General features: G+C 39.7%; 1 protein-coding gene and 1 long non-coding RNA gene across 2 annotated transcripts; one reads left to right on the plus strand and one right to left on the minus strand.

Moving 5' to 3' along the window:
- The first annotated feature begins 1,204 nt into the window (after window positions 1-1,204).
- Window positions 1,205-17,100, plus strand: LOC124188900. The gene is made up of 29 exons (XM_046581844.1): window positions 1,205-1,507; window positions 1,570-1,662; window positions 1,730-1,908; window positions 1,984-2,187; window positions 2,257-2,462; window positions 2,555-2,652; window positions 4,443-4,832; window positions 4,905-5,422; window positions 5,499-5,746; window positions 6,282-6,291; window positions 6,638-6,754; window positions 6,820-7,104; window positions 7,173-7,405; window positions 7,466-7,586; window positions 7,655-7,866; window positions 7,991-8,225; window positions 9,755-12,116; window positions 12,229-12,368; window positions 13,876-14,016; window positions 14,205-14,369; window positions 14,436-14,582; window positions 14,658-14,795; window positions 15,027-15,125; window positions 15,190-15,348; window positions 15,413-15,623; window positions 15,689-15,891; window positions 15,965-16,090; window positions 16,178-16,252; window positions 16,335-17,100. Exons 1-29 carry the CDS (start codon window positions 1,333-1,335, stop codon window positions 16,509-16,511), a joined length of 7,467 nt encoding a protein of 2,488 aa, XP_046437800.1. The 5' UTR covers window positions 1,205-1,332; the 3' UTR covers window positions 16,512-17,100.
- LOC124188906 lies at window positions 8,478-9,424 on the minus strand. Its single transcript, XR_006872525.1, has 2 exons — window positions 9,205-9,424; window positions 8,478-9,100 (listed from the first exon to the last, which is right to left on the minus strand). It is a non-coding gene; the product is annotated as an uncharacterized LOC124188906 (long non-coding RNA).
- Window positions 17,101-17,127: the final 27 nt, after the last annotated feature.

Here is a 17,127-nt window from a genome sequence, read left to right on the forward strand (position 1 = left end):
TTTTAGCTAGTGACTGTCTGCATTATTCGGCGTGATTCCATATGTATCTTTAGCAGCAACGCCAATGCGCACGTAGCCTAATAAGAATATTCCAAAGTGCAAAGGTAGTCTAAGAAAACTACTACAGAATGTACTACTATGGAAATTGGGACCCCCAACGTCTACTGGAATATTCACTTCAATCTGTTTGGAGCAACAGCAACAATACGGAGAATTCCCATGTAAATTCAAATGTGGACAATGGACACAGCGCGGCAGTCTGGAGAAAGAATAAATAATCAAATGTTTAAAGGTACTATATTACGTGAAATGGGAAATGAATTCAGTTTTGACAAAAATGATATAAGATGGTTGGAGTTGATATCTGACTATTTGGTATAATCGAGGGTATAATAGCGCTTCATTGCACTTTGTATAGCAATTGACGATCCTTTGGGGTTAATCGTACAAATTGACCCACACAACTTCCAACCGCGTGAGTCCAATTGGCCGAGAATACCGCGGGTTGAGACGTAGATTTATTTAACCGTAAATGTTGAACGATCAAACACATACAAGATGACGGAATATCTACATTACATTAAATACTATGTCGGGCAAGAATTCTCCCAGTGAATATCAGATGATAGTGCACACATCATTGTAGATTTTAGTTCCGTGAAATTGTATAAAGAAAAAATTCAGTATAATTTCCAATAAAATATTAAAATAGTACCCGTAAGAATATTAAGAGTATTGATTGTTTCCGGTTCCTATAGGAATATTGCTTATGAACGCAAGCTGTTAGCTGTATGAATATTCCCCTTGGGATATTGCGCATGGTTATGATGTAATTAAGCAACCAAGCAAAAAGTAACTAAAAATCAATTTTGATAAAGAGGTTGGGTGATTTCGTTATAGCACTCGACTTTAAACGTTAGGGTCGATTAAGTTGAATAATTTCCAATCAACCTCTTATCAAAAGAATTATATTAGGAAATTAAAATCGCTACCCGGTTTATTTTCTAACAACGCTACCGCCATCGGAAGTCTTTTATAATTACCGCTTGCTAAATGAATCAAATCGTTAATAAAATGTGTATAAAACATGACTCAGATTCTTGTTAAAAAAAGGCTCAATCACTTGAATGGATTCAAAAAATAATGAAAAGTCTTGAATTAAAAAAAGCGAATAAACCGCAATTGGCGCCACTATAGCAGTTGTCACGTCAGATTCGTCTGAAAAATCGTCAAATTGCATTCTCATTGCTGGATTGGGGTTGTGCTCTCCGGCGTTTATTCCTTGAAATTTTTGTCAGTTTTTTACCAGTTGCCTTGCCTTTTCGTCTAATAATGCCTGCGACAGAAAATCCCGTGAAAAATGTCGTTGTACATCCTCTCGTTTTGCTGAGTGTTGTCGACCATTTCACTCGTATGAGCAAAATCGGCAACCAAAAGCGAGTGGTTGGTGTCCTGCTTGGCGGTCTGAGAAATAAAGGAGTTTTGGACGTTTCAAACAGTTTTGCAGGTTTCTTTTTCATTTTTCATAAACTTTTGTTTGAGAATTTCTTTGAATCTTTTGTATTCTAGTCCCTTTCGATGAAGATGATAAGGACAAATCAGTTTGGTTTCTTGATCACGATTATTTGGAGAACATGTCCACCATGTTCAAAAAAGTAAATGGTAAGTTCTTTCACAGTACTAGTACAGCATATTTGCAGCCCTGAGAATTGTTTTATTCCTTTTGTAGCAAAGGAAAAGGTGGTTGGATGGTATCACACTGGCCCCAAACTTCACCAGAACGATGTGGCTATTAACGAACTCATCAGACAGTACTGCCCCAATTCTATTTTAGTCATCATTGATGCTGAACCTAGAGATATGGGTCTCCCAACAGAAGCTTACCATGCAGTTGAAGAAGTCCATGACGTAACTTGAATTATAAGCTTGAAAAAATCATTCTCAGCTGGATAATAATGTGCCAAATGTCTTTATAATTGAAAGGATGGCACTCCCACTAGCAAAACATTTGAGCATTTGGCAAGTGAGATTGGGGCCGAAGAAGCCGAAGAGGTCGGAGTTGAGCATTTGCTTCGAGATGTCAAGGACACGACAGTTGGAACGTTATCCCAGCGGATTACAGCTCAGCTATTGGGCCTGAAAGGACTCCTGAAACAAGTCCGACACATACACGAATACTTGGATCAGGTATGTAAATGAGTAATTTTCGATTAGTCGTTGCACGATGAACTCAATCATCTTATCTGTTTTCAAAAGGTGGTTCAAGGAAAACTTCCCGTTAACCATGCTGTAGTTTATCAGCTTCAAGATATCTTTAATTTGTTGCCTGATGTTGCCGATCAACAGTTCGTCAAGTGCGTTCATACTAAAACAAACGATCAAATGCTGGTAGTCTACCTTGCATCGCTTACTCGATCAGTCATTGCCCTGCACAACCTTATCAACAACAAACTTACGAACCGGTAGGTCAAATTACTATTAGTTGTGTGAAGTTGAGTTAGGTTTCTTGGGTTCCTTCACTAAAGGCTTGCATTTATTAATTTCATCTGATCAGTGACGCCGAACGTCGCAAAGACGAGAAAGACAAAGAAGGAAAAGAGAAAAAAGAAGAAAAGAAAGAAGAGAAGAAAGAGGAGCTGGCAAAAGACAAGAGTGAAAAGAAATAAAAAGAACTTCTCCGTCTCTGAGGTTAATGAGTGTATCAATCGAACATCCAATACATGTCTCCCTATTATTTTTCCGGGACAACATGAGTTGCTTTTATTTCGTTGGTCACATTAAGAAGATTTTCCTCTTGTGTGTATCACCCCATCATTCCATCCGCCAGATCTCATCTCCTAATGGATTTAATTATTTAAAGGTTCACAGAGGAATCTCCTCATCTCTGTGGCTTTCAAATATGTTCTTTATTACAAACAACAAACTCATCCGATCTATACATCGATTTGTCGTCGCCCAACGTATGAATATTTGGTTTGCCTGAACTATATTCCAATCCCTTAAAGTAATGTCAAACAGATGATTGATCCATCAACTCAACCGTGTCCGTGATCTAACAAAGAGATATCTACGCCTTGGAGTTGAAAGTGTCTGCTATATTAATCTTTTCAATTGGAGCGCTTCCGGTTTGTATGAATAGTTGTAAGTAAAATTTAAAGTCTTCCTAATAGTCTAGTTCGATTGCAATTTTTTAATTGTTGTCGGTTAAGTAAGAAGTACGTTTGTGTGCTCAGCAAAGGATGTAAATGTTTTTCTTAACAACAATCGAACAAGTTAAAATATTTTAAAACTCGAAATTGTATTCAATGCTTTGATCAGAGCCAATTGCTCTGCTTTGATACCTAAAAAATGCAAAATAAGGTAGCCTAAAAGGGCAAAAGGTTCATCCCCATTAGTAAATCAATGGAATAAAACAAAATGGGAGAGGAACTGAATTAATAACTATTTGAAAGCTAAATAAAATTCTCCATGCCTCAACGATATTCTGATAAGTCATAACTCATAAACTCATAACATAGCAAAGCATGCAAGAATGTGTTATTATGCAAAAAACAAATAATGGCAATGTCGTATATTTGTTAAGCTCCAACAAAATATTCCGTCGTCGGTGTTGTGTTAGTTCCATGATTAGTTCTCATTTTCTTACCGCGCTTAAAGTACAAAAAAATTCCCAAGTTTTAAGTTGTTTAGTCCCAAATTAAGCTGAATTATTATTTCTCTCTTGTAGAACAAATTAGGATAGTTGTTACTCGTGTTCTGACACCTTTGATACCGAGAATTCGTAAGTTATTTCTTTGCAGTGCCCTTCGCCCAGCAAAAAACAACAACGTTATACCCAGTAATATTATTACCATTCGGAGTGCTTATGTATTAAGCCTAATTTCCTACTAATTGGAGCCTAAAGATTGTCTCTACTGAAATTATATTTCTACCTTTGTTGCTTATAGCAAAAGAAACTGACTAAATAATTAAGGTTAGTTGTTTTTGTCTTTCTGAAATCAGCTGATTGACTCTTTTGTCATGCAGATTACTGGTTAATTGATATATTTTTTTTTTCTGCAGGGACAAAATGGGTGGAGCAGTGAGCTCAGGAGAGAACAATGATGCTCTTGTGGATAACCTCATTCGTGCGGATTACATGAAGACCCCAGAGGTTGAACGAGTGTTTAGGGCAGTTGACAGAGCATTTTATTACACAGAGGAAGACAAACAAACAGCATACAAAGATTTGGCTTGGAAAAACAAAAACTTGCATCTGTCAGCCCCATGCATATACTCACAAGTCATGGAAAATCTAGAACTGAAAGAAGGGATGAGTTTTCTTAATTTGGGGAGTGGGACAGGTTACCTTAGCACGATGGTTGGATTGATCATAGGTGAGTAAGCCTTCATCTTTTTCTGTTTATACTTAATAGAGTGATAAATTGACTTTTTTCGTGCAGGATCAAGAGGTATCAATCACGGGCTGGAAATACATCCAGAAGTAATCGACTATGCTCACGAAAAATTACAAGCATTCATCAAGGTTAATTCCGCGGTGGACGAGTACGATTTCTGTGTCCCACAATTTGAGCAAGGAAATTGTTTGTCATTGGCTGCAACCGATCGGCAATACGATCGAATCTATTGCGGGGCAGCTTGCCCAGAAGTATATAACAATTACATCAAGCAACTTGTCGTTATTGGTGGAATACTAGTCATGCCAGTGAATGATGAACTCCTGCAGATCCGTCGAACTGATGAGAAATCATGGTCAATTCACCGAATCTTACCGGTTTCTTTCTCTTCGCTAGTACTCCCACAACAAGATTTCGCCGAGGACACCGTTCTACGTCAGTATTATTAAATATTTGATGGATTCATTTGTTTTTTTAAACAGTTGTTTTCCCCCTTCTGTCACACAGCTCCCATAAATCCATACAGCTTACAGAACCTTTGCCGAATACGTATACGTTCCGTACTTCGAAGTAAAGTAAGTGTAGAACATCCCGATTTGTGGGCTCGCAGCCGGAAGCAACCCAAGGAGGCAAAAAGGCCAGTTATGCGTCGGTGCGTGGTGCCATTGTTCACGAATACCGACACTGATAGTGATTCACCAGTTGAGATGGAGCCTGCGGACGCTGATGAAACTTTGTCTGATGATTCCTCTGAAAACGAATCTGTCCCCCAAAATAACGAAGAATCTTTGATGGACCGACGAGCTGGCGTGCGATCCGCGGAGTCTATGAGTGATTCTGAGGATGTAGGCGCTAAGACGAAGCGTGAAAAATTCGACAGCGGCGTTAGCGATCTCTTTGAGTCTTTACCGTCTTCTGTTAGTGAGAGAAGTTCGTCTTCATCTAATCAGTCGCCCGCTGGAGAATCATCAGCTAGACCGTCCTCATCCTCTGCCGGCAATTCACCAATTAGCGGTGGTGTTGGGGTAAAAATATTGATCTTTAGGATCTACTAAATCTCATTTTGTAATGTATAATTTTTCATTCTCATTTGTAAAATAGACAACTCCACCAGTGGCCGAAGCGGTCGCTGCTACACTTCAATCGGCTGAAAGACGAGTTAGAACTCGAGGACCTCGACCAGGAATTCGACTTATTACGCATTCTCTCCGTGCAGAAGAGAGAGAAAGAGCTGCTTTACTCATATTTGAAAGTCATATGGAAGGTGAAGAAACAACTTCTGAATCAGACGAAGATGAAGGAGCCCTTAGCGACACTAACGAGACCCCAGATTCCAGTCTCGTTACTCCGCCAGAAAACTATTCCTATTACATGAAGCATAGTTTAATGGAAATCCCACTACCTTTTAAGCTAAAATCATTTTTGAACTACGATCGCGCTTTTTGATAAAGCAAGGGCGAAAATACCCCCAAAGTATATTCCCATCCCTTAATTGTTATCTAATCACCGCTCCGATTATCACGTTATTATTGCCTATATGTAACTCCCGATGTATTGAAAAAGGCATTGATATGATAACAATATGAAACATATTCTAGTTACGTTCTTATGATTTGTCAATCGTAGGAACAGTATATGGAATATCTATTTCGGATGTAGATATACACGTATTTCAACACTTAATTTGTCAAATTATTCATACAAATATACGGGTAGGGTAAACTGAAATATATATTTCCGGTTCATATCTTCGTGAACATTTAATCTGGTACTATAAATTATGTTCCAATTTCTTATTATTTTACTTTTGAGACTTGTGAAACCAAAGCTGTTAATCGAATACTATTACAAAATCGAGTATAATTAAAAATAAACAAGTGCAAGCGGCAAAGGCGTAAACTGAATCTGGCGGCACATACGGAAACGAGTCGCTCTTGGCCTCTTAAGAGAAATCTGGCAACAGTCGTCCAGTCGTTGCTGAAAATGGCGGAACACGATCTTACCAGCAAACTCGGGAATTATTTGGACCAACATTTGGTTTTTCCTCTATTTGAATTCTTAGCAGTTCAAGGCGTAAGTTTTTTTCTTGTATCATACATTTCTCAATCATATAAAATGTTAAAATATCGTCCGTATATTAAGTGTTACAAGTTCGACAAGTCCATGTGACATGTCATCTCATGGCATCATTGCGTGCCGGCAATTTTTGTTACTAATCGAGTTCTTACTGCTTATTTCAGATCTACAAGGAAAATGAGCTCCTTCGAGCAAAATTGGATTTGCTTAGCAAAACTAACATGGTGGATTTTGCCATGGATGTTCACAAAAACCTGTATCCAGACCAGGAAATTCCTCCAGTAATAAATTGAGACCATAATTAATATTTCTTCTTAATGTTTCTCATCCAACTTTTTTTTAACAGACCTTGAAAGACAAGCGTACTGTTGTTGTCGAGCAATTGAAAAAAATGCAGGCAGAAACTGAACCAATTCTGGCGATGTTTATGAATCCAGAAGTTACCCGACAAATTCAGTCTTCTAGAGATTCAAGGCAGTTGTTAGATTATCTTACCAAGAACCATGGCCTAAAACCAGAAATGCTTGACAAACTTTACCTGTTTGCCAAGTTTCAGTACGAGTGTGGTAATTACAGTGGTGCTGCAGAGTATCTTCACTTTCACCGCTTTTTAGTTACTCCTAACGATAAAGTAAGTTGGCTGGTGAATATTTTGTATGTTTTCAAGTGCTTAAATTATTGCCATTTATTGTTTCTTAGAACTATTTGAACGGATTATGGGGCAAATTGGCCTCTGAAATTCTTATGCAGAACTGGGATACAGCTCTGGAAGACTTGAACCGATTGAAAGAATATATTGATAGCAACACATTCAATACCCCACTTCAAGCTTTGCAGCAAAGGACTTGGCTTATTCATTGGTCTTTGTTCATTTTTTTCAATCATGCCAAAGGCCGAGACTTGATTGTAGAGATGTTACTCTATCAAAATCAGTAAGAATGATTACTTTTAATCTTTCAGCACACACTTATTATTTGTTTTTGTTATTTTAGGTATCTAAATGCTATTGAAACCATGTGCCCCCATATTCTTCGGTATTTGACCACTGCTGTTATTATCAACAAACAGAACCGCCGCACAATGTTAAAAGACTTAGTGAAAGTCATTCAACAAGTAAGTGCTAACAGAATTTGATATAAAATTAAAGTATTCCGGAGAAAAATGTTTAATATGGTACACAGGAATCGTATGCCTATCGTGACCCGATTACAGAATTTATCGAGCATCTGTATGTGAATTTCGATTTTGACGCCGCCCAACAGAAGTTGCGTCAATGCAAGGATGTCTTGCTGAACGATTTCTTTTTGGTTGCAGTTTTGGATGACTTTATCGAGAATGCTCGGCTCATGATTTTTGAAACATTTTGTCGCATTCATCAGTGCATCAGTATCAAGTACGTTAGAAGGTTTCATTGACAAGTCGTAGGACTTCGCACTAAATTCAATAATCTAACATGTTTTAGGTTAATACTCTCTTATTCTTAAACATTTATAATCTCATTTTGATGTGTGATTTAGAATGCTGGCAGAAAAATTGAACATGACTGCCGAAGATGCTGAACGCTGGATAGTAAATTTGATTAGGAATGCCCGTCTAGACGCGAAGATCGACTCCCAGCAAGGACATGTTGTAATGGCCACCCAAACCGTGTCTCCCTACCAACAACTAATTGAGAAGACCAAGATGCTCTCCGTACGTTCCCAGAAACTCGCGGCCGATATCGAGAAAAAACTCAACGTCCGTAACGCAGATGTAAGTTTACATTTACGTATTATGAAGAGTGTAATTTTGATTCATTTTCAACATCAAAGCTGTTTTTTCTATACGCAAATCCTTTTTATTTTTTGTCGGTATTTTTACAGGCTTCTCAATGGGGGAACAATGACTTCTAAGGAATCTAATTCAATGGCACATCCGAGCCATTACGTTTTCGGAGCTTCGTGCTCATTGTGTCGGAAGGATGGGTTCAATAAAGGTTTTGGTCCCGTTGTTTTCATTATTTACTATTCTTTTTTTTTTTTTGGTTATAAGGTAATTTAATCTGGACTCCTACCCACCATAGAAAACTTGACATTGGTAGGATTATTGATGCATTTTGTTGTTATCGTCAATGTACACTCCATCGTGTTGTTTTGAAGAACGATATTCATATTGTAATTTGAGAAGAAATCGATTGATTTCACACTCAGTCGCTACGCGGGTAAGTTTATTTTATTTGAGAAATGTTTCAATGTTGGAGGGGGTATACGTGCTCTGGTAAGGGTAGTGAAAGTCTGCATGGCGCAAGTCCAAGATTTGGCGTGTTTCTGGCTGGTAAACCTACCGGGTTTATTGGCGACCTTCATTTGACTTAGTTTGCTCGCAGGTTGCCTCACATTTGGACTTAAAAATGGTTCTGTTCAGCTTAAGAGACCAGGCACGTCAATCAAGAACAACAACTGACCGAACTCATCGCTTAGAAGTGCATCAAGAACCAGGCAGGTGCTATTTTATATATAAACTTTGTTCTCTTATGGATATAAAGCAGACGAAATTTGGAAGAGGTAGGGGGTGTCTAAAGCCGGCTTGGCGTGCTCATCGTGAAATAGTGGCGTGTGTCGCTTTCTTGCTACTAAGTCGAAGATGACCTAAAAATGAATAATGCTCATTAGTTAATAAGGCTTCCTTTGAGAAGGGCGTGTAGGGGGAGAATGGGTTATATATATATTCGCAGTGTGTCTCTGAAATTTACTTTTTAATGCTGAAGCAGATGTTTGGAGTATTGATCGAAAGGTTGTAAGGGGGGAGACGTGAAAGTCGACATTGCAGTGACGTCACGAAGTGTGGGGTGGGGGCACACACGTTGGATTCATATGGTAGGCCGATGAATGTCCATTCATTTGTTTTTGTATTTTCATTACTTTTGAACAATCAATTCTCCATTTTTCTTAGATTTTCCAATGAACGAAAAACAAAAGAATCCGCGTCAGTTGAAAATCCTTTTTAATGACCAATGTTGTACAACAGCGCTTTTTTTTATGATGAGGTAGCCATCGTTAGTTAGCTTATTATAGCTCGCCCGTTTCCTCGTGGATCGTAACGGGAATGCTTTTTCGCAAGTTAATGAGGCGTTACCGGTATGGGGGCTGCGTAGGACTTTTCTCATGTTGACTGGCATGGGTGTTTTTGTTTTACTTCACTCATGCGTACGTTCATTTTTGTGTGTGTATGCAGCTGGTTACTTTTGGTCGTTGTATATGACGGCGACGAGAAATATTGGTATGCCGGCCCATACCGCTCAGATACCTGACTACGCAACTCGTGTCTGCCATAATATGACCACCTCCCTTCCCGTATTCTCTATCCTCTACCCCTCCATTCGACGTTATACAGTCAAGCAGTCCCGTGAATCTGAGAGTCCAGTCGACTGCCAGTCCTTAAAGCGAAGAGGGGGACTTTTACACAACCTGCTGTGTTCCGTGAATCGGGTCATACAAACTCCATTTTATTTACACGGGTGGTTCGAGGCGTTGTCTCTTGCCCTTTACTCTATCAGTGAATCCATCGCTATCGTTATACCGAAGATGGTGAAGGGTAAGAAAGCAGACACGACTGGAGTAAAGCTGAATTCCATCCAGGCTGGTGCCGAAAATTCGTCTTCCCAACCACAGTCTCCACCATCACAAGCTCAGAAATCACTTAAAGATTTGGATGAAACTCCTCCGCCTTCTCGCTCGCCGTCACCTCCACCATCACCTCCACCGTCTCCTACGCATTCGGCCAGGTCCCGTGAATCTCAGTGGTCCATCGATATCGAAGAATTGAGCGATGAACCCAGATCAGCCGTTCCAACTAAAAAGGACAACAAACGACCCGATAGACGACGTTCGAGCTCTTGGTCACGCAGCCTCATGAATTCGTTTAGGAAAAAGAAGAATAAGGAAGCAAATTTAGAAGCTCTTTACAAAACTGGACCGCTTCCCGATGACTTTCCAGCCAAGTCGGATGAAGAATTGGATCTAACACTCCAGTCAATTGAACCAGCAGTTACCGTAGTAGTTGAGGAAAGGACAGGTCCCGTCGAAAATGTTCAAATTGATGAATCTATGGAGGAAACTAAAACATCTGTTCCCGTTCAAGACGAAGCGGCCATAGTAGCGGAAACAAGGACAAAAGCTCCTTCTGTTGAAAGAAGTACCAGAATGTCGAAAATGTTGAGCTTTGGAACATTTGGAAGACGGAAATCTATGACGGCCCCCCAAGAACAGTCGAAGAGCGATCACCAAGAAAGTGAAAACCGAGAAAATCCGGAAATTGAAGTGGAAGCTGAACAGGAAAAGAAACCCGAAAGCAAATTAAAACCCAAGGCGGACAAGAAAGGAAAACTTGATGAGGTTGATGGAGAAAGCGGAGAAGTGAAACCAGAAGGCAAGACCAAATCGAATAAAAGGGAGAAATCCAAGTCAAAAGAGAGGAAACTCATGAAAAATGAAAAGGAAAAATCGGAAGATAATATTCAGGTTATTGACGAAATACAAATTGAAGCGGGAAGTGTGCCTATTCCAACAGTTGCCAAAGTAGAAGAAAAGGAAAAGTCCAAATCATCTTTGAAAAAGCCAACCGTTGCCAAAGTAGAAGAAAAAGAAAAGTCCAAATCATTGAAAAAGCCTTCCGTTGACAAAGTAGAAGAAAAAGAAGAAAAAAAGTCCAAATCGTCGTCGAAAAAGCCAACCGCTGACAAAGAAGAAAAAGAGTCGAAATCGTCGGTGAAAAAGTCAAAGTCAAATCACAAGTCAATTTTTTCTTTCAAAGTTAAATCCGTAGAACAAGTTCAACCAGAAATGGATGTCGAAGAAGTGCAGCTTACCGACCAAGAACCGGAATCGACTTCTAATACAGCAGTCACGAAAAGCGAATCCCCCCCTTCAACTAAGGTGAAGCCCAAACGAAAATCTATTGCCAACTTGTTTAAACGCGAAAAGAGTATCAAGGAAGAAGAGATTCCAACGGAATCAGAACTCCCGCCTTCGAAAAAAGCTGGAATGTTTCGCAATTCGTTTGCAAGAAGTAAGAAAACCAAGTCGATGGATGTGGAAACTATTCCGCACGAAGAAATACCAGAAAATGACAAGAAAACTCGCCGATCCACGTCCGTGGCGTTTGGCAGTTCGTTCAGCTTGAAAAAGATGTTCCATAGCGATTCACCATCAGACTCGGTCGATCAAACTCCTGATGGAATTTGGAACAAACGAAGCAAGAAAACTTCCTCGGCTCGACCCAAATCTGTGCAACTCGATGGTAATCCTCTTGAAATTGAAAATGTCCCAGTTAATTCTCAAACAGAGTTGAGATCCTCCCGAAGCAAATTTGGGGAGCGTTTCATGTCCTTCACAAGAGACTCGTTGAGGATCAAAAAGCAGCAACGGTCTAAATCTGATGACAGAGTATTAGCAGAAGTAGCAGATGAAACCCTTCCAGTGCCCATCGCAATCGAGGCGGAAGACAAAAATGTGACAGCTCCTAACGCCACTGAAAAAGAGGGGATGAGAACAAACGCCAGTGAAATCCCTGCAAATCCTGTTGCTGAATCCGTGACGCCCGAAGTTCAAGTAGACGAAGCTGTCATCCTTTCAACTTTGCATCTGGATTATGAGCCTAAACATGGTATTCTTAGAGCATGGTTTCGAATATTGCTCCTGTACTGTGTGCATGAAGCCATTAGTCGGCCACTGTTTGATGTCGGTTTTTGTTTTGTCTGTATTTTGTGTCTAATTAGCTTTGGTTTCCTCGTCGCCGCCAACTTCACCTGATGAAAATCCATCCGATGTCCAAAGCAACATCGCAATTGCCAATCCGTCATCGCTCCTGGATGCTCCGAGACAGCTGGAGAATCCGGCACCGGATGAGCCGCAAAAGGTTTCTTGCATGCACTCTTCTACTGACACAACGATCACTAACACTACTACTACTGATGTTTCGTTTTAACTAACATGAATGTTGCATGATTCCATGTCATATTCATAAATCCTGCTTGTTCCTCTAACCCCTTGTGTAAGTGTTTCAAACAAAGTGTGGGCTTCAATTTTACTAATGTTGAACAACTCACAAGCTTTTGCGTGTTGTATGTACGGTGCGGTGTGCTTTATTAGGTGTTGTTACAACCGCTCCAAATTTGTTTGGAATGGCTTTTTGAAACTTCACGATATAGGTGAGTCAAGGTAGAGAGGGACAAAAACTGTTTACTGATTTTAAATTCTTGGGTTGTTAGTGGTATTACTTACTTTAATTAGACCGACAGATCTGCCATTTCGGTAGTTTTTTTAACAGATTTGCATACTCACTACACTTGCATCAGTCGTCCCCCGACTTGTAATAATGGAAAATAAATAAGAAAAGCAAATCTTTTTTTAGTTTTCTACATGTAAAGGTGATAGAAAATTTAAATTTGTGTAATGTTAATGTTTGACCGCTAGATGTAGGTGAGTGACGAACATGGACTGCAGCAATTCTTAGACTTTTTAACCATCGAAGCGGATGATGCCTGGTTTTATATAGGGCACGTAGCTTGCTTTTACAGGCTATTTCCCCTCAGGGCGCGCTCCTACCTACCTACCACACCTATGTGATTTCCATGTTCCACCGAATAACCAAGCAAACGTTGCCGCTACTAATTTACTAATTGTTTCATTACTAAACTCAAAAGAAAAACGGAAGAATGCAATAAGATTTTTATTGCGTTTCCAAACTTTTGAAAAAATTTTATTCCTAGATGAAACGCATTTTGAAACAAAACAGTTAGAAATTTCAAACTTTCTTTGACACCTGAGGCTATGTAAACGCTTGAGCTTTACTGGCTTACTCTTTCCACCAACAGGTAGGTACAAGAGAAGCACAAGGTGTGTCGCGCACCGGACGCTAAAGTTTTCACTCTGTCGAAATTTCGGGTTTCCGTTGAAACAATTTCATCCCAGCACCTGACCTGCAGATTTTTACCTCCACATTCCTTGTGGATTCTCCTTTTGGTGTTCTTTTGTTGCAACTTAACAAGTGTTATTTGTGCAGCACAACTGTTACCACCTGTTCTGTCAAAAGTTCGTTCCAGTAAACTGTGTTGGCGTCCCTTTAAACGGTAGAGTTTGATACTGTATTGTCATTATTGTGTGTGTCCACCTCGTTTTTTCTTCCTAGTTGAAAAGCACGGTGGTGAAGGCATGCCGTTATGTTTTTTTATGGTTGTGGGGCAGTCGTGTAGAAATAGCATTGATTTCTAATTTCTAACAGCAAGGTCATTCTTTATGCCTATCGGCCATTAAGAAGAATGGGTATACAATGTCAATCCTTTTCTTCATGCTCGATCGCTGAAAAAGGGCTCCCACTAATACCTTGCTAACAAAAAGAACGGTGTGTTGTTCCATTTGATTAGGCAGTAGCTGTTTCTACAGTTGAGGCTTTGAGGGAAATCTTTCTTGTCGAGACGCTTGGCGAAGTCCTTGGACAACTAAAAACGTCCCCTTCATCTGAAGGAGCACAACTGAGAGAAATATTTGAAAACCCTCATCTTACAGTAAATAATAGCTTTCTTCTTTGTTTAACGCTTCGTAGATACGTACAAATTTCGCATTTTAAACAGCTGACTAAGGCATTTCTGTTCCATGTTGGAGAATGCTTGTACATTTTTTATGTCTAAAGCTTAGGCCTAATAGAAAAAGATTGGATTAGTTTTTACGGTTATAAATAATTGCATTGTGATAGGCATTATTGGAAACGCACGACGCTGTCACAGAGAGACTGCCCTCCAGACAAGGATCCGTTGAGGAATCGCCATTCGGAGACTTTGATCCATATTCGTGGGAAATGCCGGCCGACATAAGTGATGTGCGTGCAGTGGGTATTAGAAAAAATCCTGGCGAGCCATTGGTAAGACATCCGAATTAGATTTAATTTGTCCAACAAAGATTAACGTGTTAATATTGATCCACTTAGGGACTGACAGTGAAAACGGAAGATGGACAGTTGGTCATTGCAAGGATTTTAGCCGGAGGAGCGGTAGATCGCCAGGGACTTCTACATGTTGGTGACATAATTGGCGAAGTAAACGGTATTGTTGTTCGGTCGGCAGAACAGCTGCAGGTAAAAATGAAAGAAAATAAGTTATGGTTTTGAAATTCGAGTAACAGGAGTTTATTTATTACATGTCGGTTTCAGGTGGAAATCGCACGTTGCAGAGAACACATTCAACTGAAAATCTTACCAAGTTTCCAAGAGAATGGTTCGAATGGGGCACAGGTAGGCCAATCGCCTAGCACAATCCTGGCTTCCGAGACTCTCAACAGCGTGTCCGTGGTAAGTGAGCCGGTAATTCTGCCCGTCTGGTGAATGTCTGTAGCCAACTTCCTTGGGTCTAGTTTTATTCACACTTGTAGCAAAACCTCTCTTCTCGCGTTGTTTTGGACAACCCGCGTCTAACGGTGCAGATTCGACTCACTTATCCACTATACGGTCGTCTGTCTCCCAACTCGATAACGAGTGACCCTAACCTTATTCTTACTAATAATCATCTATCCATTCCTACAGTGTTGCGTTCGAGCTCACTTTGACTATGATCCTAAAGATGATAAGCTCCTCCCGTGTCCTGAAATTGGTCTCGCTTTCAAAAAAGGAGATATTTTGCAGGTAATTTGATGCTTTTAAAAATTACAAGATCTATTCAAGTGAATCATTTATGTTACAATTACAGGTTGTGAATCAAAGCGATCCCAATTGGTGGCAAGCAAAGAAGGTGGGCTGGAGTGGCCCAGCTGGTTTAATTCCTTCACAAGAGCTGGAGGAACGTCGCAAAGCGTTTGTGGCACCAGAAGCAGATTTCGTTCATAAAATTGGCTTCTGTGGAACTAGGGTACGTTATCTTTTCCCGTTAAAATTCAGCAAACAATAATTGTAATATTTACAACCATTAACAGATCTCAAAAAAGAAAAAAAAGTTGATGTACCAAATCAAATCAAGTGTTGATTTGGATAAAGCCGAGCTACTCCTTTACGAAGAGGTTACTCGCATGCCACCGTTTCGTCGGAAGACTTTGGTACTGGTAGGATCGGAAGGCATCGGGCGACGTACATTAAAGAACCGGCTGATCAACAGTGATCCTGATCGGTTTGGAACCACCATGCCTCGTAAAAATTTTCTTCATATCGCAGATTGCATTTATACGCACGGATTAAACATGTTGTATTTGTAGACACGTCCCGGCCGATGCGTGAATTGGAGGAGGATGGTATGGGCTACTGGTTCGTCTCGCGCGAAGAAATGGAACACGACGTCCGTGATCATCAGTTTCTCGAATTTGGAGAGCACAACAATCATATCTATGGCACAAAGTTAGATACCATCCGCGCCGTAATCCGCCAGGGCAAAATGTGCGTTCTTGACTGCAGCCCGAACGTAATATTTCTTTAATAACATATTGACTAATTAACACCATAGCAAAGCTCTATTATCTCTGCATTTCATGTAGGCATTAAAAACTCTACACAATTCACCAGAGTTCATGCCTTATGTCATCTTTTTAGCTGCACCTGGAATGGACCAGTTGAAAAGTCTTTACGAGAACTCCCGATATTCCAGCCGGAATTTGGGAACGGTTAGAATTCTATTTTTTTTTTTCTGTTTTCTAAATGTGTTTATGTTTGTGTAACTTACCCCATTTTCCCCCTTTTGGTTTAACTAGTTCGATCGTTCCAGTTCCATTCGTTTCAGTTCGAGAAGAGCACGTACTCTCGAATCCCTGACATCTTTATACGAGGTTTATTTTCGTACATGTTTTGCATGTCGTATAATCTAGTTTGTCCCCAATCAATTTAATTATTTCAAATTTTGCTCTACAGGAAGAGGATTTCAAAAACGCCTTGGAAGAGAGTGCTCGTATTCAGCGAATTTACGAGAAATATTTTGATCAGATTATTATTAATGAAGATCCCGATCAAACTTTTCGCAAAGTGGTTGAAGCATTGGAAATTCTTTCCAACCAGCATCAATGGGTCCCCGTCTCATGGGTCTACTAGACAAAAAACCAATAACAAAACGAATTCATTGCCAATTAAATTTCAAGCGATTTTTATGATTCATTGTATTCTTTCTTCCTCACTTATTTGACCGCATGCAGCCCACAGGTCCTGAACTTCTAGATCTTCCAAGAATCTGAAAACTTTTTACGTCCAACTGTTCACGTCTCCTCGTATGACAAAAGGGACAAAGTTGAGTTATTTTATACACACAAAATTTATTCATTCATTTGATTGAGTACTTTCTAAGCAGCACCGTTTTAGATTTTGTGACAGAGAACTTGACATATCCTTAATTTTGATTGTCATTCAATATAATACCTGAAGTGCTAATATGAAATTAAAGATCTTTCAAAAACGAGAAGATTATTAAGATTTAATGTTGTGTAGGTAGCTTTTAGGCTCTCTATACCTAGGGCAACATTTTGTTTGCATGAAAGTGTGAATGTCTATGACGTGCGATACATCGATCTATAATTGCAACATGTAAAGCCCTCCGCAAAAGCAGCTGTAACTTCAAATTTTCTGTTCTTATGTAGTTCAGCCATAATCTATTGATCAAAATGGAATACAAGTAAGTGCAAGATGTTGTCGAATTTCGTTTTTTGACTATTAA

Source organism: Daphnia pulex, chromosome 2 (assembly GCF_021134715.1).
Source record: "Daphnia pulex isolate KAP4 chromosome 2, ASM2113471v1".
Lineage (NCBI taxonomy): Eukaryota > Metazoa > Arthropoda > Branchiopoda > Diplostraca > Daphniidae > Daphnia > Daphnia pulex.

Bases quoted from the DNA above. Each gene is read 5' to 3' on its own strand.
- LOC124188900 (XM_046581844.1), top strand. From the start codon at position 1,333: ATGCCTGCGACAGAAAATCCCGTGAAAAATGTCGTTGTACATCCTCTC. The intron at 7,105-7,172 runs GTAAGTTGGCTG...ATTGTTTCTTAG, and splicing joins TAGTTACTCCTAACGATAAA to AACTATTTGAACGGATTATG. The intron at 14,017-14,204 runs GTAAATAATAGC...GCATTGTGATAG, and splicing joins TTGAAAACCCTCATCTTACA to GCATTATTGGAAACGCACGA.